The sequence below is a fragment of the Geotrypetes seraphini genome, chromosome 8, assembly GCF_902459505.1.
Source record: "Geotrypetes seraphini chromosome 8, aGeoSer1.1, whole genome shotgun sequence".
In the NCBI taxonomy this organism is placed as follows: domain Eukaryota; kingdom Metazoa; phylum Chordata; class Amphibia; order Gymnophiona; family Dermophiidae; genus Geotrypetes; species Geotrypetes seraphini.
The window spans coordinates 188,665,573-188,690,269 of NC_047091.1; the positions used below are offsets into that span (position 1 = coordinate 188,665,573).

The 24,697-nt window shown below is 43.9% G+C and overlaps 1 protein-coding gene across 1 annotated transcript in view; it reads right to left on the minus strand.

Moving 5' to 3' along the window:
* KSR2 (kinase suppressor of ras 2) overlaps positions 1-24,697 on the minus strand; it is a 530,220-nt gene that overhangs the window by 8,301 nt on the left and 497,222 nt on the right. Inside the window, exons 18-19 of the mRNA XM_033953868.1 lie at positions 24,330-24,464; positions 19,052-19,181 (exon numbers count right to left, since the gene is read on the minus strand). Of these exons, the coding sequence (XP_033809759.1) occupies positions 19,052-19,181; positions 24,330-24,464 (265 nt within the window). The remainder of the gene's footprint in view (positions 1-19,051; positions 19,182-24,329; positions 24,465-24,697) is intronic.

Consider the following 24,697-nt stretch of genomic DNA (forward strand, 5'->3'; position numbering starts at 1 on the left):
AGTGTTGTTGGAGCTGTCTCTTACCCCCACCCTTTCTACTTCTGGGTCTGGACAGATCTGTTTTTGTTTGCTACGTTTTTCTCCCTCTGTTGTGGGTTCTTTTTGAATTGTTAAAGATTTAGAACATAAGAATTGTCGCTGCTGGGTCAGACCAGTGGTCCATCATGCCCAGCAGTCCGCTCACACAGCAGCCCCCTGGTCAAAGACCAGCGCCCTAACCGAGACTAGCACTTGGTAGTGTCTGTACTGGGTTCTCTAGATGACATCACCCTCATGTGAGAATATAATGCCATCTTGTTCTCAGAGAATGAGTTTTCTAGGACATCCAAGAATCTAACACAGCAAGAATCATCTCAATCCCCAATAGCGACCCGCTCCACTTCATAATACCATGGGAAATGTCCAGATAACTCCTTATGTATTCCTAAATGTCCAAATAACTCCTTATGTAATCTGCCTTGAACCGCAAGGTAATGGCAGAATAGAAATCACTAATGTAATGTAATGTTCTATGGAAAGAAAACTACATAGAGCAGTGATTCTTAACCTTTCTTGAGTCACGGACCCCTTTCAAAATCTGATGAAAGCTATGCACCCCTTCCCCAGAAATATTCGTATGCATGCAATGAATATAATGGACTTTATTTATCGATATTCGATTGTCTCATACATATAAGACACACGCAAGTATTATTAAACTTTAAAGTAAACAATTAAAAAAACCCACTCCTTTTGATGCAAAAAGTAATGGCCACTCCTTATAATTAAGAAATACAATCCTCTTGTGAAAATTAAAACAGATCTACATTTTCTACTACAATTACTACTACTAAATCTACTTTCTCGTTATCTGTGAGAAAAATCAACAGTACAGGGCTGTATAATGAATATATTTATCCTTACAGACCCCCTGAAACCCAGATTAAGAACCCCTGACATAGAGCAATGAAGCTTTTTTCATAAACCATGCTGTGGACTAAAAATATTATAATGCCCCTGTATCGTTCCATGGTGCAACCTCATTTGGAGTATTGCTTTCAATTCTGGTCTCCTTATCTCAAGAAAGATATAGTGGCACTAGAAAAGGTTCAAAGAAGAGCAACCAAGATGATAAAGGGGATGAAATCCTCTTGTATGGGAAAGACTAAAATGGTTAGGGTTCTTCAGCTTGGAAAAGAGATGGCTGAGGGGAGTCTACAAAATCCTGAATAGAGTAGAACGGATACAAGTGGATCAATTTTTCGCTCCGTCAAAAAGTACAAAGACTAGGAGATGCTCGATGAAGTTACAGGAAAATACTCTTAAAACCAATAGGAGGAAATTTTTTTTCACTCAGAGAATAGTTAAGCTCTGGAACGCATTGCCAGAGGATGTGGTAAGAGTGGAAAAGCGGAGACTTAGAGGGGACATGATAGAGACTTACAAGATCATGAAGGGCATAGAGAAAGTGGAGAGGGACAGATTCTTCAAACTTTCAAAAACTACAAGAACGAGAGGGCACTCAGAAAAATTAAAAGGGGACAGATTCAGAACCAACGCTAGGAAGTTCTTCTTCACCCAAAGAGTGGTGGACACCTGGAATGAGCTTCCAGAGGGTGTGATAGGACAGAGCACGATATCAGGGTTCAAGAAAAGATTAGATAAATTCCTAAAGCAAAAATGGATAGAAGAGTATAGATAGAAAAATACTACAGGTCCTGGACCTGATGGGCCACCGCGTGGGCGGACTGCTTGGCATGATGGACCTCTGGTCTGATGAGGAGAGGCAATGCTTATGTTCTTATGTTCTTTAGAAAGGTTTGGACAAATTCCTGGAGGAAAAGTCTATAGTCTGTTATTGAGAAAGACATGGGGGAAGCCACTGCTTGCCCTGTATTGGTGGCATGGAATATTGCTACACCTTGGGTTTTGGCCAGGTACTAGTGACCTGGATTGGCCATCGTGAGAATGGGCTACTGGGCTTGATGGACCATTAGTCTGACCCACTAAGGCTATTCTTATGTAAAATCTAATAGTATGATCAAAACGGAAGTAATAAATTAGGCCAATCATATGATGTTTAATCACAAAATAAAGATACTTCAAAGCATATCTTGAAATCGTGAGGAAGCTCAGACTTGTGTATCATTGATGACACATCACAGTAAACAGCTGACATTTGAACACTCGTACACTTTCAAGCAGTGGTTCCCAACCAGGCCAATCGGGTTTTCAGGCTATCCCTAATGAATATGCATGAGAGAAATTTGCAAATCTGCTCCATGCATATTCATATCCTGAAAACCTGATTGGACTGGTGGTCCTCCAGGACAGGGTTGGGAACCACTGCTTTAAACAGTGTCAGTGCAAATTAAGTTCAGCAATTTTCAGTGTAATGTTCTTTGCATTTATCTATGTGATGTTTCATTATTATACACCCAGAGAAAAAGGAAAAGGGTCCTATGATTTTGAAACACTGTGTGATATCGATGCCTCAGTAGAGGTGTCCTCCAGATGTTAAGTATGACAGAATCCAAAAGCATAACAGGACAGAAATTTCATGTGCGATGTGGAAGACTAGGATGAGGTAATCCACAATGCTAAGCTATGGGAAGAATTAGAGCAGGGGTAGGGAACTCCGGTCCTCGAGAGTCGGGTTTTCAGGATTTCCCCAATGAATATGCAGGAGATCTATTTGCATGCACTGCTTTCAATGCATATTCATTGGGGAAATCCTGAAAACCCGACTCTCGAAGACCGGAGTTCCCTACGCCTGAGCTAGAGCATGCTTATTGCAGCTTAAAAAGGCTTACCATAGGACACGCTCAGGCAATCCTGCAATAATTTTGCACTGTGTGCACGCGAAAAGAAATGGCATTTTTCTGCAGGTGGAAAGTGTGGGAACAGGAAGTGCTAATCAGTTACGCAGCTATATTACCATGCCGAACTGATTAGTGTGGGACTAGTACGGAAGCCCATAATGCCAACAAAATAGGTGCTCATTTTTAAAAATGGCTGTATTCTAATTGCAGTATTAGTGCATGGCCATTAATTCTGAAAATTGACCTATTTTCAGCTGTGGTAAAAATAGCTTTAGTTGTGATAGAAAGTGATCTCAGAATGCCCTTGCGCTGGTCTTTCTCATGCAATTTGTAAAAGGACCTCGAAGAAAGCTAAGAAGCACAATGACATTGAAGGCGTCGGCACAGTGCGCCACAGCCTCGAGGAAAGCAAACCAAATGTTAGGTATCATTAAGAAGTCATCCTGCCACTGTACCGGGCTATGGTGCGCCCGCATCTGGAATACTGTGTACAGTACTGGTCACCGTACCTCAAAAAGGACATGGCAATGCTTGAGGGAGTCCAGAGAAGAGCAACTAAACTGATTAAGGGTATGGAAAACCTTACATACACTGACAGACTGAAGAAGCTGGGGCTGTTCTCCCTGGAAAAGCGGAGACTCAGAGGAGATATGATAGAGACCTTCAAGATCCTGAGGGGCATCGAAAAGGTTGACAAGGACAGATTTTTCAATTTGAAAGAAACCACAAGAACAAGGGGACACTCGATGAAATTGAAGGGGGACAGGTTTAGAACAAACGCAAGGAAATTCTTTTTCACACAGAGGGTGGTGGACACATGGAACACCCTTCCGGAGGCCGTGATAGGAAATAGCACAGTACAGGGTTTCAAGGAAGACCTGGATAGGTTCCTGGAGGACAAAGGGATTGAGGGGTACAGATAAGAGTAGTGGAAGGTTTAGAGATAAGTGTAGAGGTAGGTATAAAATTAGTCAGGGACCGCTGCTCAGGCAATATGCCTGATGGGCCGCCGCGTGAGCGGACCGCTGGGCGGGATGGACCTCTGGTCTGCCCCGGCGGAGGCGACTACTTATGTTCTTATTTGATTCATTTGATATATTCCTTACTGCTGCAGAGTTTTAAAGCAGGTTACAAAAACATTAGCCAATTCTAACATATATTTAAAATTGACAAAAAATATAATTAAAAGATCAACACCTAGGGGGGAATTCATTGCATAATATAATGATGACTTCCCCCTTAATATCAAAAATTAACAAAATAAAAGAACTACCAAAACTGTTCATAGAAAGCCAAGTCTTTAAAGCTTTACGAAGGCCAACATAGCTAGTAACACTGCTGATGTCAGCTGATTTTGAGGTTCCAACAGCAACATCATTTAAAGAGAAGTCAAAAATAAATAGATAGATCAGAACACTAATAAGGCATAAAAACAAGTGAGAAGCATTCAGATCTGAAAGAAAAGCGGTTGATAAAGCTGATGCACCCTTTTCAAATATCTCGGCTTATTCATGCATCATTGCCCAAGGGAAACCCTACACCGTCTTCAATTACTGATCAGGTAAATATTTAATTAAGACATGCTAAGGAGGGATGTTTATTTATTAATATATTTTTTAGGAAATTCACCCAAAGTAGTGTATAAGTATAACCCAGGTGTCAAACTCAAGGCCCGCGGGCCAAATCCGGCCTGCCTGGTCGTTTTATGCAGCCCGCGGCCCGATGCCCCCAGTTTTACCTTGTGGCCGGCTCCCTCCTCCTCAGAGCCATAATGTGCACGGAGCCGCGTGCAGTGGCTCCTTGCGCATCCCACACTTCATCCAGAAGCATTCCCTCTGACATTGAGACGTCAGAGAGAAGGCTTCCGGTTCAGGTGCAGGACGTATGAGGAGCCGCTGCACGTGGCTCCGTGCACACTACGGCTTTGAGGAGGGAGTCGGCCACAAGATGACACCGAGGAGCATCGGACTGCGGGCTGCATAGAACGGTCAGGATGGAGCCGGCCAGAAGGTTAAACACCCGCCGGAGGGAGGCACAGCATGGAGGGAGGGAGACACAAAGGTAGGGGAAATGGTTTTATTTTCATGTTAGTGTTTGAATTGTGGCAATTTTGAGCATTTTAATCTGCTCAGGAAGAAATATATTTATTTCTTTTTCTCTGGGGGTTGTACTGCATGCAGAGTCTTGAATCTTAGGGTGTTTTTTAAAAATATATTGTACTTTTAGTTTTTGGTCCCGTATTTGCATAGGGGTTATCTGTTTTCTGTTAGGAATGAATGTTGAGAAGTAGTTTAATTTTGTGGTTAACCATTGCCATTATCTGTTAATAAGATTATATGAATGGAAAAAATGAATTTATAATTAGTATTATTATGGGGGCGGGGTCTGGTCCACGACTTAGCCTGAGTTTTGGATTTCGGCCCCTTAATGTGATTGTGTTTGACACCCTTGACCTAGACACAGGCAAAAAATATTACCACAAACATGTACGTTTTAACACAATATGCTACTAATAATGGCATAAGTGACACAATTGTTACAGCAGCTGGTCTATGAACCGACGAGATGGCTACTTGGCAATAGTGAACATATTGTGATCCAATCTGACATAATTACAGGAGACAGGACAATAAGGGAAACTACTGCTACGTTTGATTTTAGGAGGAAATAGAAGAAATTCCAACTGTTCCCCATAAGCAGGACTGTGGTAGGCAGGTTGGAAGGCTCAGTTGACTACGGTTATCAGCAGAAGTGGAAGACCTGAAATTCTGGACACCTGTAAATGTCTCTAGATGTCTTTTAGATTTTGAATTGCTTCTTTAAAATATTGTAGCATTTTCTTGCCAAAATAAACTTGTTTTTGAAAGTTGTTAATTTGAAAAAGAGCGAAGAGATCATTGCTAATTGTATGTCCTTAAAGTTTCACTTTATGGCCAAAATTATCCAAATTAACATTTCATTTGCGGAGCAAAAAAATGTACAAGCAGTAATTTAGTTCCTAAGAAAACTAATTACATACAATTACAATAACTGGTTATGATTATTTTGCAGTGTGCAAGACAAAAACATAAGCAGAAGGGAAGGAGCAAAAGAAAACTATTGGCTTCTCGTGGGTCATGCTTTGATTTTTTAGTCTATATATTATCTCTTCTAGCATATGAACATGAGGAGAAATGCTAGAAGATGAGTTTGAATCTAGGGAGGCGGTGTGATTTTAGTGAAGGTACCTTTTAGAGTTCACAGTGTTATTAAAAATACTAAGGGACCAGAGAAGGAAACCTACACTACAATGTTCATCTTACTTTATAAGGGAAGTGAATAAAACAGGAAATGAGGAGTTCTAAGACAGTGTTCTTCAACCTTTTCACACCAATGGACTGGCGGAAACAGCACAGGTGTTATCCAGAGACAGCAGGCAGATATTCTCACGTATGGGTGACATCACCGACGGAGCCCCTTTAAAAGTGCATTTCCTCTTTAAGAGTTTAGAAAGTTTGTGATAGACCAAACCGGGCATGTACGGCACGCGGTCCCTCAATTAAGATAAGCCAGCTAAGAAGCCAACCAGGGGAGGTGGGTGGGTTGTGAGAATAGCTGCCTGCTGTCCCTGGATAACACCTATTACGGTAAGTAACTGTGCTTTATCCCAGGACAAGCAGGCAGCATATTCTCACGAATGAGTGACCTCCAAGCTAACAGAGATGAGATGGTGGAAGTGTTGGCCAAAGTGCCCATCCCGTCTGGAGAAAAAATCCAGAGAGTAGTGAGAAGTGAACGTATGATCTGAGGACTAGGTGGCAGCTGTACAGATTTCCTCAATGGAGTAGATTTAAGGAAAGCAAGAAAAGCTGCCATAGCTCTAACTGTGTGGACTGTGACATGACTTTCCAGTGTCAGTCCAGTCTGAGTATAGCAGAACGAGATGCAGACAGCCAGCCAGTTGGAAATCGTTCGCTTGAAAACAGGGTGCCCTAACTTGTTTGGATCAAAAGAAATGAAAAGTTGGGGAGAAGTTTGCTGTGGCTATGTCCCGTCAATGTAGTAAGCCAAAGCTCACGTACAATCCAAAGTATACAAAGCAGTGTTTCCAGCATGAGAATGAGGATTAGGAAAAAACACAGGCAGAACAATTGACTGATTGAGATGAAAAGTGACAACTTTTGGAAAACTTTGGATGTGTATGTAGAACCACCTTGTCATGATGAAAAACTGTGAAGGGTGAATCTGCTACTAATGCTTGTAATTCAACGACCCTCTTGACGGAGGTAAGAGCAATAAGGAAGACCAGTTTCCAGGTAAGAAACTTAAGAAGAGCTGTTTCAACAAACTGAAAAGAACTATAGGAAGGTCCCAGATAACATGTGGAGACTGTAGAGGTGGTTTCACAGAGAAAAAAGTCCTTTCATAAACCTGGAAACCAAGTGGAAAGGACTACAGTAGGGTCCAAACGACAGGAGAAGGCATGAGATGTGGTTACACATTAAAAAGCCCTGTCATGAATTTGGAAACCAGAGGATAAACAGTAAGAGGTGGACCCTCGAATGACAGAGGTAAAACTGCAAGAGCACTGAAAAAAGTCTGAGAGATATAGACTCGAGAGTAGAGTCAACAAAAAAAGAAAATAAGCCAGAATCAATCCCACTGTCAATGAAGTTGGAGCATGAGGATAAAGAAGACACCAGGAATAAAACCTAGGTCACTTTTGATAGTAACATTGTTGAGTGGCTGGGTTCCTGGAGACATCCAGAAGTTAACGAACATGCTGAGAAAGTGAGATGGACACAGCCCGAGATAAACCAAACTGTGAGGGGAAAGCATTGCAGATTGGTATGAATCAGCGATTTCTGAGTCTGAGGGAACAGAGTAGGAAATATTAGAAGTTGTATAGACTCCCTGAAGCTGAGTTGAAAGAGAGGGGAGAACCAATGTTGCCTGGGCCACCATGGAGTAAAGAGAATTATGGTGGCTGCTTCTCTCTTGAGCTTGAATAAAGTTCTCAACATGAGAGGAAGTGGAGGGAATGCATATAGAAACAGGTCCACCAATCCAGGAGAAAAGCATCTGCTGCCAGACGGAGAGGGGAGTAAAGTCTGGAACAAAACTGGGGCAACTGGTGATTGTGAGGAGTCGCAAACAAGTCCACTTTTGGGGTGCCCCATTGAGCAAAGATGGACTGGAGAGTTGTAGAGTTGAAAGTCCATTTGTGAGACTGAAGAATTCTGCTGAGGTTGTATGCTAGGGAATTCTTCTTCCCAAGAATGTAGACAGCTTTCAAGAACAGATTGCGAGCTGTCGCCCAAGTCCAGATGTTCCAGGCCTCCTGACATAACAGGATAGAGCCCATGACTCCTTGCTTGTTTATGTAGTACATTGCTACTTGATTGTCCGTGCAAAGGAGGAGGACTTGAGGGCAGAGTAGATGATGAAAAGCCTTGAGGGCATAAAAACATTGCTCTGAGTTCCAGGAAATTGATGTAAAATTTCCACTTCCTGGCGGTCCCAAGACCTTGAGTCTGAAGATTGTCTATATGAGCCCCCCAAGTATAAGAGGATGCGTTTGTCATAAAGACCTTGAGATGAGGAGGCAAGAGAAAAAGGAGACCTCTGGAGAGTGAAGCGACAACAGAAGAGCTGATGTCACAGATATATGTTGGGAGAGACGATTCGTCGCTTGAGACCACTGAGAAGCAAGGGTCCACTGAGGAGTGTGAATAAGTAGTCTTGCAAATGGTGTTACACAGACAGTTGAAGCCATGTGGCCTAAAAGAACCATCATGTGTCTGGCAGAGATGAACTGAAGAGGAAGCAATTGCTGACACAGACAGAAGAGATTCTGAAGTCGATCTGGAGGCAGAAACGCTCTCATGAGAGTGGTGTCTAGGATTGCCCCAATGAACTACAGACGTTGAGTCAGAATGAGATGTGTGTGGGGAAAGTTGACTTTGAATCTTAGAACCTGGAGAAAAGAGATGGTCTGAGATATTGCGAAATGCGGCCACCACAATCAGACACTTTGGGAAGACTCTGGAAGAAGATGCCAGACCGAAAGGAAGGACTCTGTACTGGGAATGGCAGCGATCGATTTGAAATCGGAGTTATTTTCTGGAAGCCAGATAAATTGGGATATGTGTGCAGGCTTCTGTGAGATCCAGGGTACAGAGCCAGTAGTTCTAAATGAGGAGAGACGAGCCAAGAAAAACCTCTCAACTAGAAAAAAGATGGGAACTCTGAGATCCTGGAAAAATCTCAGTCCTCTGGTGTTCTTGGGAATCAAGTAGAAATGGGATTAGAATCCCTGACTCCGCTAATTGAGGAGAACTCTTCGATAGCAATCAAAGAAGAAGGGAGGACTGTGCAGGGTCCAGAACAGACGCTCTTGGAAAAAATGGTCTGAGAGCAGGGTGAAAACATTGAGCATAGAACCCTGCCCTATGAAGAGGAGAAACCAGAAAATTGAGGTGATAAGCTTCTGGCAAACAACGAGTGAGGTGATTAAATTTGCAGACGATACGAAGCTATACAGAGTAGTGAGGACGCAGGGGGATTGTGAAGATCTGCAACGTGACATAACCACGCTCAAGAAATGGGCAACGACATGGCAAATGAGGTTCAAAGTGGATAAGTGTAAGGTAATGCATGTTGGTATCAAAAATCCCACACACGAATACAAGATGTCCGGGGCAGTACTAGGAGAGACCTCCCAGAAAAGAGACCTGGGAGTACCGGTCGACAAGTCAATGAAGCCGTCTGCACAATGCGCAGCGGCAGCGAAAAGGGTGAACAGAATGCTAGGAATGATTAAGAAGGGGATCACGAACAGATCGGAAGGGTTATCATGCCGCTGTACCGGGCTATCGTATGCCCTCACCTGGAATACTGCATCCAGCACTGGTCACCATACATGAAGAAGGACATGGTACTACTCGAAAGAAGGGTCCAGAGAAGAACGACTAAAATGGTTAAGGGGTTGGGGGAGTTGCCGTACAGTGAGAGATTAGAGAAGCTGGGCCTCTTCTCCCTTGAAAAGAGGAGACTGAGAGGAGACATGATTGAAACATTCAAGGTACTGAAGGGAATAGACTTAGTGGATAAAGATAGGTTGTATTGGATAAGGGGGAGGCACCCTTTCCAGTATCAATCTCTCTCTACTTTCTCATTCCTCTGTCTCTCCCCTTTCCCTCAAATGATCTATCCATTCCATCCTGATCCCTTCCCCTCCTCTATTCTCCCTGTCAGCTGTTTCCTTCCTATTTTCCTCCTCCCCTGTCCAGCAGTACCCCTTCTCCCTTCCCTCCTCCCCCTTATCCAATAGTAACTCTCTTCCCTTCCTTTTCTCTCCTCCCCTGTCCAGCAGTACCCCTTCTCCCTTCCCTCCTCCCCCTTATCCAATACCTCCTATCAATACCTCTCCAAGGTAGAGAGAACGAGAGGGCACTCTCTGAAGTTAAAAGGGGATAGATGCCGTATGAACGTAAGGAAGTTCTTCTTCACCAAGAGAGTGGTGAACTGGAATGCTCTCCCGGAGTCTGTTATAAGGGAAAACATGCTCCAGGGATTCAAGACAAGGTTGGACAAGTTCTTGCTGAACCATAATGAACGCAGGTAGGGCTGGTCTCAGTTAGGGCACAGGTCTTCGACCTGGGGGCCACCGCATGAGCGGACTGCTGGGCGTTATGGACCACTGGTCTGACCCAGCAGCGGCAATTCTTATGTTCTTAGCTCTCAGCGATGTATGAGGAACTGAAGACGGCCTCCGAAGGGACGAGGTCTAGACTGTAGAACGTTGACGTTGACCATGCCCTGAATGTTGGAAAAAATTGAAGAGCAAATCTTCAGTGAGAAGAAGAGTGCAGGGAAGGCAGCTTTTTGGGCTTGACCAGAGTGTCCCACCTGGTCTCGTAGACAAACAACTACTGAGTAGGCATATCCATGGAAGCACTATAGAGGTCATCCCCCAAACAAGGCGTAATTGCTAGCCTGTCCTGGTGGGTGATGATAAGGTCAGACACTCAGTCAGACCAGATCTGGTTGGAACAGAAAAGAGGTGCTGAAAAAAACAGACACCGTATGCAAGCGGAGAGAAGTGGAACGTGGCAACTGGTTTGTGCCAAGTAAAATGGTTACTGGACCAGTTAGTCAGGATAGGATTCTGGTAAGCCAATTGGCCAACCGGTCCATCGCTGTCCATCAGAAATACAGAGGTCTACACACTAGCCTGTAGAGTTAACTCCACCAGTAGGGATTCATGGAAACATCCTCAGTGTTTCTAAAGGCATATAAAAAGTCTCCCATAAGATATCATGGAAGGGAATCTGAAGAGCCTTAGGCAGGCTGGCATCGGTCCACGGACCGACAGTTGAAGAACAGTGTTCTAAGATGCATAAGAAGGGTAGGGTGTGCTAGGACTAAACGCGGCTTCAGTGAAAAAGTCATATCTTCCAGTGCAACACTTTACCAAAATTATCCTTCTCCATTTAAACCTACTGCCATTTCAGAACTTTTCCCTGTATTCAGCATTTTCATGATTAGATGGCCTATACCAGCAGTGGTAGGGAACTCTTCGTCAGTGCGCCTCCTTTCTGTACCTTTTCTAATTTTTTAGGGGGGGGAAGGTGGTACTCTACTACTACACAGGGAGACTGTGCTTTCTTAACACCCCTCCCTCACGCTCTCTTCACCTAATGCTGCTGCCATCAAGGAACCAGCTCTGTTCCTGTCTTCCTTCCTCCTTCATTGGCGCAGGAATGCGTTTTGCCTGCTGCTTCGTTTCTAGGCACACACTATGGGTTTCTTCACTCAGCACTCCCTAGCAAGGGTATGGCTTGGAAAAGGACCCATCTGGGTTTCTCCCTGTACTTATACCAGTACAATGTTACTCTGACTCCCTATTTTCCATAGAAGAATTGAAATCTTTCCCCTATGATCACTGTAGACGAGATCCTGCTGAATCCCTTCGACTTCTCTGGTCATTTTCCTTCTGACTCCAAAGAGAAACTCATTTCCCTCAGTCATTTGAGATTTTTTTATTTAGCTCTCAAATTTCTTTGATAGACTTTAGCCTCTTGTCCTCTTAACACACTAATCTCCCTTTGGAGACCCTCCTGACCCTCATCATCTCAGCACAATCCCAGTCAGCAAGAAGGAGAAGAAAGAATGAGAGCCAAAGTGGGCTCATGAATCTTATAGGAGCGTGTCTGAGATACAATATACAGTACACTTCCCTTATTGCTGCAGAAAATTACATTTAGTTGTGACTTCTTACACATTCCAAGACAGCTTTAATAATCCGTAGACGCTGTTTTATAGAGACAAAAGGGGAAATACTAGCATAAGTGGAAGAAAGTGCATCTCGCATGCAGGCATAGAAAGGTACACATGGTTCATTTATTGTGTTGTGGGAAATTCTGCACACCATATATCTGTCTTGTATCATTACTTTGTGTTCTCTGCGATTCTTTGAAAAAGATTTACAATCCAAAAAGGGGTCATCTAACAAACCGTCCAAAACGAATCAGCATTTATGGCTGGCGCTGCCCTCATGGCAAGGAGAATGCCTCTTACACTCAGTTTAAGCCCCAGAGCCTCCGCTTGCATCCAGCTCCCAGCCCACGACTTCTTCTGGAGGCCCCTGAGAAGATGGGCTACCTCTCTTCGTTCTACCATCTCGGGGTGAGCTGGCGGAGCTGCAGCATTTGGTTGCAGCCTCTCAGGAGCAGAGAAATTGAAGCAGAGGAGTCGCTTTTGTGGTACCAGCCTGGCTCAATTGGGGACATGGAATTAGAAGCCAACTGAGACTGAGGGTAGTGAGAATGACCGGGGTTATTTTTCATTTTCTTTTTGCTGGGCTTGTTTAATTTTGCTATTTTTTTCCCTGCCTTTATTTTTAGGATTTTTCTTTGGGGTTCTTTGATACTGACGATTTCCCTTCTGTTGTGCCTTTTACGCACCTATAGTACTGAATTTATTGTATTATCTTTTCCCTCTTCCTTCTCTTTATATAGGTAAATATAAGTCATTATTTCTTTCATAGGTACTATAGTTAGATTGTGAGCCCGTTGGGACAGAGAGGGAAATTCAAAGTACATAGAAACATAGAAAAAAGCAGCAGAAAAGGGCTATAGCCCACCAAGTCTGCCCATTCCAAGTATCCCCTCCCCTGAATTTACTCCCTTAAAGATCCCACGTGAGTATCCCATCTTCTCTTAAAATCTGTCACGCTGCTGGCCTTTATCACCTGGAGTGGGAGTCTGTTTCTATAACCATAAAGCCCTATGACCTCACAATGCAGATGTAAAGAGCTTTAGCCAATAGGAAGAGGAGATGCAAATGTTAAGAGCCTTAGCCAATAGGGAGAGGAGGAGATAGTGGATGCTCTGGATGGGCCATTTGGCCTTTATCTGCCATCATAGAAACATAAAAACATAGAAAAAAGCGGCAGAAAAGGGCTATAGCCCACCAAGTCTGCCCATTCCAAGTATCCCCTCCCTTGAATTTACTCCCTCAAAGATCCCACGTGAGTATCCCATTTTCTCTTAAAATCTGTCACGCTGCTGGCCTTTATCACCTGGAGTGGGAGTCTGTTCCAATGATCCACTACTCTTTCGGTGAAGAAGTACTTCCTGGAGTCGCCATGAAACTTCCCTCCCCTGATTTTCAGCGGATGCCCTCTGGTGGTCGAGGGTCCCATGAGCCAGAAGATATCATCTTCTGACTCAATGCGCCCCGTGATGTACTTATATGTTTCAATCATGTCTCCCCGTTCTCTTCTTTCCTCAAGTGAGTACAGCCGCAATTTTTTAAATCTTTCTTCATACGTGAGATCCTTGAGCCCCAAGACCATCCTGGTGGCCGTTCGCTGAACCGACTCGATCCTCAGCACGTCCTTTCGGTAGTGTGGTCTCCAAAACTGAACACAGTACTCCAAGTGAGGCCTCACCATGGCTTTGTACAACGGCATCATAACTTCAGGTCTCCTGCTGACGAAACCTCTGCGGATACACCCCATCATTTGTCTTGCCCTGGAGGAAGCCTTCTCCACTTGATTGGCAACCTTCATGTCCTCACTAATGATCACCCCTAGGTCGCGTTCCGCCGTGGTCCTAACCAAGGTCTCACCATTTAGTACATAAGTTCTACGCAGGTTTCTCTTACCCAGGTGCATTATCTTGCATTTTTTAGCATTGAAGCCTAGATGCCAAGTAGTTGACCATTGTTCCAGCAACAGTAGGTCGTGTGTCATATTATCAGGTAATAAGCTTTTGCCTACTATGTTGCAAAGTTTGGCGTTGTCGGCGAACAGTGATACCCTTCCTCTAAGTCCTTGCGTCATAAGAACATAAGAACATAAGCAGTGCCTCTGCTGGGTCAGACCACAGGTCCATCCTGCCCAGCAGTCCGCTCCCGCGGCGGCCCAAACAGGTCAAGACCTGTCTGAATCATCAGAAGGGGCTCCCTTGCCACCTTGGTTTCCCATTTAAGTCCTGCCTTCCTATCGAAGTCCTAGCCCTCCGGTCTTGCACATGCACGACCTGGTTGGTTTATACTCATTACCTGGTTAACTTCCTATACTTGTGTTACATCCCAGCTCCTCCCTCAGTATCCCACGATCCCTTATGATATCTCTTATGAATAAGTTAAATAGAATCGGGCCCAGGACCTGGTTAGATTTTTGGCCATTACTTAAGCCAATTTAATTGTTTTGTAAACTGCTTTGGGAGATTTAGCGGCATATAAGACACTGCATTAAATTACATTTTTAAAAAATAGCTTGTTTTTCTCTTGAGTAATATGCGAAAAGCTAATTTCCACATCTAAGTGAATAAATCATATCAAGCTTCCTATACCCTCCCCCAAACCTTCTACAAAACCATAGCGTGGTTTTTAGCGCTGGCTGTGGCAGTAACAGCTCTGCTGCTCATCAGAGCTGATACTGCCACGGCCAGCACTAAAATCCATGCTACGGTTTTGTAAAAGGGGCGGGGTATAGAAAATGACACGGTGGCTGTTACCCGCGGTAAGTCACGTGTGACCGCGGGTAACCCGCTGAAACAGTGGAGGGAAGGGAAAACAGTGTTTACTGTGGCTATGGGGACAAGGCCATTCACCACCCTGTGGAACGGTGAGGGAGGGAACGTGCGCAGTCACCGATTGCGCTCCCTCTCTCTTTACTGATAGCCACAGCCGCTGCCCGATCGCTGCCACCACCCAAGCATCTCTCTCCCTCCCTCCTTACTGATTGCTGCCGCCTGAGCATCTCCCTCCCTCCCCCTTACCTTCGCAGCAGGCAATTTCTCTAAATTTGCTTCCTATGAGCAGCCGGAGTGTTGAAATTGCCTGTGGCTGCCGTAAAGGTGATATCTGACGAAATCGGAAGTTGCATCAGAGACGACTTTTCCTGCAGCCACACGCGATTTCAACGCTCCGACTGCTCGCAGGAATCAAATTTAGAAATTGCCTGCCGCAAAGGTAAGGGGCAGGGAGGGAGAAAGGGAGGAAAGGTGGGGTGGAGAAGAACAGATGCTGGAGGGACCTGGGGAAGGTGGGGTGGAGAGGAACAGACGCTGGAGGGAACTGGGGGTGGAGAGGAACAGACGCTGGAGGGAACTGGGGAAGGGGGGGGTTGGGAGGAACAGACGCTGAAGGGAACTGGGAAAGGTGGGGTGGAGAGGAACAGACGCTGGAGGGAAAAGGAGAAGAGAGAGATTCCAGACTATGGATGGAGCGGAGGGAAAAAGATGGGTGCCAGACCAATTGGGGGGTTGAGGGAGAGATGGGAGGGAGAGGCACAGTAACAGGGCATATGGAAGAGACAGAGAAGGCAGACAATGGATGGAAGGAAATGAATGAGAAGATGAGGAAAGCAGAAACCAGACAGCAAAGGTAGAAAAAAAATTTATATTTATTTATTTTGCTTTAGGATAAAGTAGTATATTAGTTGTGTTGATAAAAATTTATAAATAAAGCCCTGCCAGCTGAACATCTCTTTCTCTAGTTCAGCAGCAGGAACTTTGATTTATAAGGAAGGAATAAGCTAAATATTGCAGTAGTGAGGCTTGTATGGATGCTGTGGGGACAGTGGTCGCAGGGATGGGGACACATTTTTTTCCTGTGTCATTCTCTAGCGGGGTATTATTGTATTATAAATCAATTAATTTTAATCTACCCCGGCACTTATCCAGATGGTGCCAAGGTATTCATACTTAGCACCTCTGTGAGACGCGTAATGGAGGCACAGGCATTTACGGTCTGATTTTAGCTTAAAAGCCTGCGCGCATTGGGCAAACTCTATAACAATTCCCTGATCCGCACCTGAACACAAATTTGTGCTCTGCAACTGGAACATACTGTTTATAGAATCCTTTAATTAGCGTCGATTAGGAGGTGTTAATTGCCCAATAGGCCAACTTTGCTACATTCCTGCCAGTGGCTGGTGCTGTTTCAGCTCTGTGAGTTTGCTTTTTTCACATAGTAAAGTGGAATTTTTTCATTTTCTTGTTTTGTTAGAATGATGCTCTCCTCACTGAATGTTAGCCAGTTTAAGCGGGTTCTCTGAAGAAGCCGTCTTGGCGAAACGCGTCAGATCCCCCGGCTTCAGCAACATATCTTCATGTTCTGGATTTGACTCATCTTTTTGAGCTAAGTTGAAGTTTACACATTAAGAATGACTGATAATTTATGAACTATTATAAATCTTTGGAAACAAGCTTTATAACATATGAAATAACTTTATACAAACTCGAGATGCAGCAATGATAAGACACGAGCAATTTTATTTTATTACGCAGTAGCGGTTTAAGCTGTTTCAGCTCTGCCAGACTCCTGGAACCTGCCTGCTCCTAGAGACTGAAAGCTCAATATTGAAGCCCGTAATGTGTACTGCACTGTATAAATTTGGTAGCACTATAGAAGGGATTAGTGCATTTGGTGGACTCCTAGCTCAAAACCACATATGGAGTTAATATTCAGCCACCATCAGCTTTATGCTCAGATATACAATACTGGCTCCGGCATTGAATATCCGGATATGTGCAGATGGAAGACATTTGTTTGGTTAAGAGCCAATATTCATCCCTTAACTAGATAAATTAAAGTGGACAAAGATAGGCTTTGTTTTATGCATCTGGAGGGCATCTGTGCACGCTCGTAGGACCTCAAGACACAGTCCTGAGCTCAGGCAGTGCTGGAGCCTTTCCTGCCACCTTTACCAGCACCAATGGCTCAAAACCTACCAGTTCCTACCCATAGGTGACCCCACTGCCACAAGAGACAAGGTGGCTCAGTTTGTGTGGGGGTGGGACTGGGGGCAGACAGGGCAGGCTGAGGGCAAGGTCCTACTATTAATTATTGGTTACACGTGTGGAAGTTGGGATGTCACGCCCTAAACGTGTCACACATCCAGTGGTTTTTTCTTTTCATGTATATAGTTGTACATATCACTCCTGCATGTATTTCAGGAAAGGTTCTATATCAACAGATTCTTTTCTAAAACACCATAAGAACTGAGCATGTCCTGACCGGGCCTTCTTAATTCTTGTCTCTGTGTTCTGTATAAAATGGGTCTGACTATGTATTCAAGTAGGCATGATAAAGAAAGGAATCACGAGTATAGAATATCAGATGCAACTCTAGGAAAGAGCGAACAAGAAAAGGGCCTGGGTGTACTGATAGATAGGACCCTGAAACCGTCAGCGGCAAAGAAAGCAAATAGAATGTTAGGCATGATAAAGAAAGGAATCACGAGTAGATCGGAGAAAGTTATAATGCCGCTTTATAGAGCAATGGTCAGACCACACTTGGAATACTGTGTCCAACATTGGTCTCCCAACCTAAAGAAGGATATAAAACTGCTGGAGAGGGTGCAGAGATGAGCAGCGAAGCTAATAAAAGGTATGGAGAACTTAGAATACGAGGAATGACTAAGGGACTGGGATTGTTCTCCCTTGAGAAAAGGAGACTGCGAGGGGATATGATCGAGACTTTCAAAATACTGAAAGAAATTGACAAAATAGAGCAGGAAAAAAAAATTATTTGCAATGTTCAAAGTGACACGGACAAGAGGACATGGACTGAAGCTAAGGGGGGACAAGTCCAGGACAAATATCAGGAAGTTCTGCTTCACGCAACGAGTGGTGGACACCTGGAATGCTCTCCCAGAGGAGGTTATTGCGGAATCCACCGTTCTAGGATTTAAAAGCAAACTAGATGCACATCTCCTTACGAGAGGCAGAGAGGGATATGGGTGACGAAAATGACGCCAGGTGTACATCTGGTTGGGCCTCCGTGTGTGCAGATCGCTGGACTTGATGGACCGAAGGTCTGATCCGGAGATGGCAGTTCTTATGTTCAAGTATCAGGAGGAGGGGCCAGGGGTGCAGAACAGAAGGCCTACATTTCTATAGATAACTTAGCCATGTAAGGTTAGTGTGGCACAGAGGTTAAAGCTACAGCCTCAGCAACCTGAGGTTGTGGGTCAAACCTACGCTGCTGCTTGTGACTCAGGGCAAGTCACTTAACCCCCCCCCCCCCATTGCCCCAGCTCCATCAGATGAATTGTGAACCCACCAGGACAGACAGGGAAAAATACTTGAATAAATTCATGTAAACTGTTCTAAGCTTCTCTAGGAGAATAGTATAGAAAATTGAATAAATATGTTGTGGAGCCACGAAACTTACAACTTATTCCACACTTTTCATTTTAATGAGACAAATGCATCTTGCAAATGGGCCCAAGTAGAGGGAAACCAAGCCATTGTGACATCACCGATGAGATTGGCTCTTAGGCATTGGTGGAATGTGGCATTATGACATCACAATCCGAGGGGCCGCTGAAAGGTTCTCAGCCCAACCAAAAAGAGAATGGGGAGAGCGTGGTGCAGTGGTTAAAGCTACAGCCTCAGGACCCCACACTACTCCTTATGACCCTGGGCAAGTCACTTAAGCCTCCCATTGCCCCAGGGAAATATGCTTGAGTACCTGAATAAATCCATGTAAAGTGTTCTGAGCTAGAACGGTATAGAAAATCATATTATATGGAAACTGCCAAGGATAAGTTACAAGTTGCTAAAGTATATATCATCATCAACTTGAGAATTTCCTGCTGCACTCATGACTCTGTTTTTCAGGTCCTAGTGTCATCTGACGTAAATGAGGGTTTACAATACTTTTCATCTCCCAAAGGCTGCCGTGTCCTCGTCATTCATCATGAACGACAGGAGTGAAGTGGATTGGGCCTATTAGTTTCATGCACTTACCGAGATCTCTTTGCTCATTCCAATTTGACTGAGGTTTGGCTTCATTCCTGTTCCCAGTTGCCATATTATTGCCTGTGATGCTTGGCCCTTGTACGGCCACTCACGTGCATGCAGCTCATACCAGATGGTCCTGCAGTGGGAATATGGTGGGAAAGGAGGATTTACATGTCTATACAGTCCAAAGGACAGCAAACATAGAAAAACAGATCTGGACGTAATGAACTGGACCCCTGAGTGTTTTCGCTCCGTTACGAGTCAGTTCTGATTAGTGACTGGGACAATTGGCCACTAGAAATGCTGAGAGTCTGAGGATTCATGAGTAAAGTAAAGAACTTGAGACATTGAAATATTTTTTCCTAAAACAACCCCAGAAAACAGATAATTAAGACTGCATTTAGAGTATAAGGTTTTAGTGGACGACTAGCAGAAACCAATAGATTCAATATTCAGCCAGTGACAGTCAGCTAAATGAGACCTGACTATTCCATACTGGGCCTTATCTAGTCTTTGATGGTGCCCACATAACTAACCAGGAAGGTAAGACAGGTATTTGTGTGCCCAGTTAACTATGAGTTCACACTCTAATAATCCCTTAAGAATTAATCAAATTAAGCAGGCTAATAATTGCAGTGCAATATAACATAAGAATTGCCATTGCTGGGTCAGACCAGTGATCCATCGTGCCCAGCAGTCCGCTCCCGCAGAGGCCCCTAGGTCAAGGACCTGAGCCCTAACTGAGTCTTGCCTTACCTACGTACATTCTGGTCTAGCAGGAATTTGTCTAACTTTGTCTTGAATCCCTGGAGGGTGTTTTCCCCCATGACAGCCTCCGGAAGAGCATTCCAGTTTTCTACCACTCTCTGGATGAAGAAGAACTTCCTTATATTCGTACGGAATCTATCCCCGTTCAACTTTAGAGAGTGCCCTCTCGTTCTCTCTACCTTGGAGAGGGTGAACAACCTGTCTTTATCTACTTTGTCTTGAGTCCCTGGAGGGTGTTTTCCCCTATGACAGACTCCGGAAGAGCATTCCAGTTTTCTACCACTCTCTGGATGAAGAAGAACTTCCTTATATTCGTACGGAATCTATCCCCGTTCAACTTTAGAGAGTGCCCTCTCGTTCTCTCTACCTTGGAGAGGGTGAACAACCTGTCTTTATCTACTTTGTCTTGAGTCCCTGGAGGGTGTTTTCCCCTATGACAGACTCCGGAAGAGCATTCCAGTTTTCTACCACTCTCTGGATGAAGAAGAACTTCCTTATATTCGTACGGAATCTATCCCCGTTCAACTTTAGAGAGTGCCCTCTCGTTCTCTCTACCTTGGAGAGGGTAAACAATCTGTCTTTATCTGCTAAGTCTATTCCCTTCATTATCTTGAATGTTTCGATCGTGTCCCCTCTCAGTCTTCTCTTTTCAAGGGAGAAAAGGCCCAGTTTCTCTAATCTCTCACTGTACGGCAACTCCTCCAGACCCTTAATCATTTAAGTCGCTCTTCTCTGGACCCTTTCTAGTAGTACTGTGTCCTTCTTCAAGTACTGCGACCAGTGCTGGACACAGTATTCCAGGTGAAGGCGTACCATGGCCCGGTATGGCGGCATGATAACCTTCTCCGATCTGTTCGTGATCCCCTTCTTAATCATTCCAAGCATTCTGTTTGCCCTTTTCGCCACTGCCGGCTTCATCGACTTGTCGACCAGTACTCCCAAGTCTCTTTCCTGGGGTGTCTCTCCAAGTACTGCACCAGACATCCTGTATTCGTGTACAAGATTTTTGTTACCAACATGTATCACCTTACACTTGTCCACGTTAAACTTTATTTGCCATCTCGCAACCCATTTCTCGAGCGTGTTTATGTCTTTGCAATCCTCCTGCGTATTTACTACTCTGAATAACTTCATATCATCTGCAAATTTAATCACCTCGCTCGTCGTTCCAATTTCCAGGTCGTTTATAATAATAATAATAATAATTTATTTTCTTATATACCGCCAAAGCCAAGGTAGTTCGAGGCGGTTTACAACAAGAGGAGCTGGACAGTCAGCGACATAGCTATGAATTGGTATACAGAATACGAGCAAAGACCCAAGCACCGAACCCTGCGGCACTCCACTGGTGACGCTTTTCCAGTCCAAGTATTGTCCATTTACCCCCCACTCTTTGCTTTCTATCTGCCAACCAGTTTTAGATTATTAGTGTACTCTCAGTGTGGTTCAATAAGCTAACGGGACACTGGACTTGACCAGAGTTCCAGGCTCTATTTCTCGCCATGCTTCACACCATCATAGTTGTACACCGTGTGCTTCAACATAAGTGCTAACACAAATAAAAGTGTTAAGTGTTTGTCTACTTAGCAAGATTAAAGTGCTGTCAACTGACGTTTTTAACCAGCAAAAGTATCGATTCCAAACTGTACCAAGCTCAGTTTCAGGTAAAAATATCCTTCCTCAGGAGCCCAATGGATGAAAACGCCATAAGTAAAAACTGTGGCGTAATGACTGAGAAGAAACTGAGATAAGTACCGCTAAGTGCGCCAGTTGACAGCATGGCTAGGCCACGCCTCTACTCCAGATCCAGGATTCCAAAAGGTCCTTCTATGATTATCATTTTCCCCATCTGTCCCTCCTGCTAAGCCATTATTATTACTGTTCTATGACTTATCATTTTTTCTAAGATGCAAATCTCGAATCATTCAACCTACAGCAATCAAAATTTTAGGATAGAAGCCAGCTTAATGCTTTCTGATCAAATTTATGGATCTAGACCAAAAATTAAGAAAAAAAGACTTTCCACCACTGAACATATAGTCCTAGTGAAAAATTGCTCTTACAAAGAAAATGCTCCTATAAATTGCTCTGCAATTCTTTTCCTGCTTCTTTTTAATTTAATAATTTCTGAGACAAATGATAAGCTAAAATTTGTGGTAGTAAGAATGAATAATTTATTTATACAGCTCATCGCTTCTGTCACTTTTGGGGGCAGAATTGCAATTTTAAATGTCACTTACAATGATTTATACCCAGGACAAATTGAAGAAAAATGAGCTTACAATTGAGCCCTCCCGTAAATTAACAGTGTGGACACTTCCAGGTTGTTCTAGAATTCACAGCGTGACATAGTAAGTTTAATGCAATTCCCAGTGAAAACAAACCAATGGCAATTCCATTACCTACCCCTACCCCTATATTTTATTATTTGGGTGAACTTCACTACCTTTATACAAGTGATTTGTATCAGTTTATATCTATGGAGCTTTCTATGGCCTGGAAATCTAATTTTGTGGATTCAACTGAAAGCTTCTTCAATTAATTTATGAGAGAAACAAAAATGATATATATGCTTGAAATGTAGAAAATCACAGCCCATCTGGGAACTGATGAAGACAGATTTTCTGGGAAATGTAACAATTTGGTTTCAGAAGTTGCTTACAAACTTTCATGGCTTCTAAATAGAGAGGCCTATGCTGTCCATACAATTCCAACTAGGTCTAATCTTTTAAAATGACAGTATTAATGTCAAATCTGGACATCATCTCAAATTAAAGAACAAGATAGGGGAGTCAGCAGTTCATGTTCTTTTGCATTGTATTTCAAGAGCTACTTTTTCTCATCTGCATTTAAGTCCTAACCCTACCACTTGAGAGTTAGGAGGGGTCAATTGGGTGGACATGGGTGTGTTTCCTTAGGGAAAGTTTACATGCCGTTGGCAACTAGCAATTCTTGTTGCATTTCTCACTCTTTTTTTTGGTTTGAGCTTGTTGTTCCATTCTGGGCGATGGAAAGTTACAATCCGGAGACCAGTGGCTGGGACGGTGCTCCGGACAGGGCATACATGTTTTCCTACTCTGCTTTATCCCAGTTTTCTGGTGAGCTAATGGTTGTGTGAGGAATTAACTCCTCTGTGAAACAAACCAAAATTGAGCAAATTCTGCAGACAATCAAAGCAGACATTGTGATACCTTACTGGGTATCTGCAAAGCAGTGGCAGCACAAGGGAAGAAATCCGGGGTGGCCCTACTTTTTCGTAAAGGAGTGGCAACCCAAGTACATACTGTGACAGCTGATTCTGTACAGAGCTCATTGCAGGCTGCAAATTGCTGCTTGGTAGCATCTACGCCCCCGATACCTATGACAGATTCTTTTATAAGCGATTACAAAACAGATTATTCACTCAAGATAAACTGCCTTTACTGGGGGGGGGGGGGGGCTGGGATCCTTTCTTGGACAAATCTCTCCTTTCTACTACAAATAGGGTTACCATATTTTGAAAAAGAAAACCCTAGACACATAACCCCGCCCCGTTTCTCCCACAACCCCGCCCCTGACAAGCCTCCTCTCTTCTACAAACAGCTCTGGCCGAGTCTGGAGGGCCTGGAGCATGCGCGGATGTGTGTGACATCATCCACGCATGTTCAGAGGCCCTCAAGATCCGGGCGGAACTGGTCGGGGCTTTCCAAAACCCGGACAAATGCCCTATTTTGGAAAGTCAATCCGGGAGCCCAGACAGTCCTCTAAAAAGAGGACATGTTCGGGTCTTCCCAGATGTCTGGTAACCCTAACTACAAATGAATCTTCAGAGCCTAAAGGGCTTCCTCAAATATGTCATTTATTAGATCTTATTGATGTCTGGCAGATATTGCATCCCATTGAGCAAGATTTTGCCCATATGTCTAGAGCAGTGGTTCCCAACCCTGTCCTGGAGGAACACCAGGCCAATTGGGCTTTCAGGCTAGCCCTAATGAATATGCATGAAGCAAATTTGCATGCCTATCACTTCCATCATATGCAAATCTCTCTCATGCATATTCATTAGAGCTAGCCTGAAAACCCGATTCGCCTGGTGTTCCTCCAGGACAGGGTTGGGAATCACTGGTCTAGAGTGTACTTGACTTAGTCCCGCATTCATTGTCTGTTGGTATCTAAAGACCTTTTTTCTAGTATTGAGTGGGTGGAAATAGGGTATTATGTGATCTCTGATCATGCCTGGGTATAGCTAGACTGGATGGACCAGAGTGGGACTTGTCGTAGAACTCAATGAGTCTACCCCTTATGGTTAGGTAAAGATCCTAAATGTTATGACTAACATTGTAACTTCCACACTGTGCAAGTTCCTTCACTCATGTCTTTGATTTTAGGGGTGGAAAAAGAATGAATCTTTCTGAGTCATCCATATGATTTCCTGCAGCACCCAGTATGGTCTTTGGAGAACTGCCAGGCTAACACTGCTTAAGTTCTTTAGTCTTGTGAGATAAGCACCCAAGATGGAATGATTTGCAAACCTTACCCGAGTGCAAAAACATCCGACTGTTTGGAAAAGGGTAGCTTGTCTTCCTCAGTGTGGGGCGACAGCTGGCGAATGATTTCCGGGGCCAAGTGGCACAACCAACCATTTGGGACTCGTATCCTGTTGTTGTCTCTCCTGAGGAAACAGAACAAAATACATGAGACTTCACAAGACAATCCTCCATTTGTGATATCAAACAAAGCTCTGTAAGAGGTTGAAGACACAAGGCAAGGACATGGTAAACCATAGCTTTAAATTATTATTACCGGTAACTATTTTCTTATACAAGACCTACCGAGAAGGAGGAACAATGAAAGCAGATAAGAAAGAGGGCACAAAGAAAGGGGAAGAATTAGAGAATTACAGGC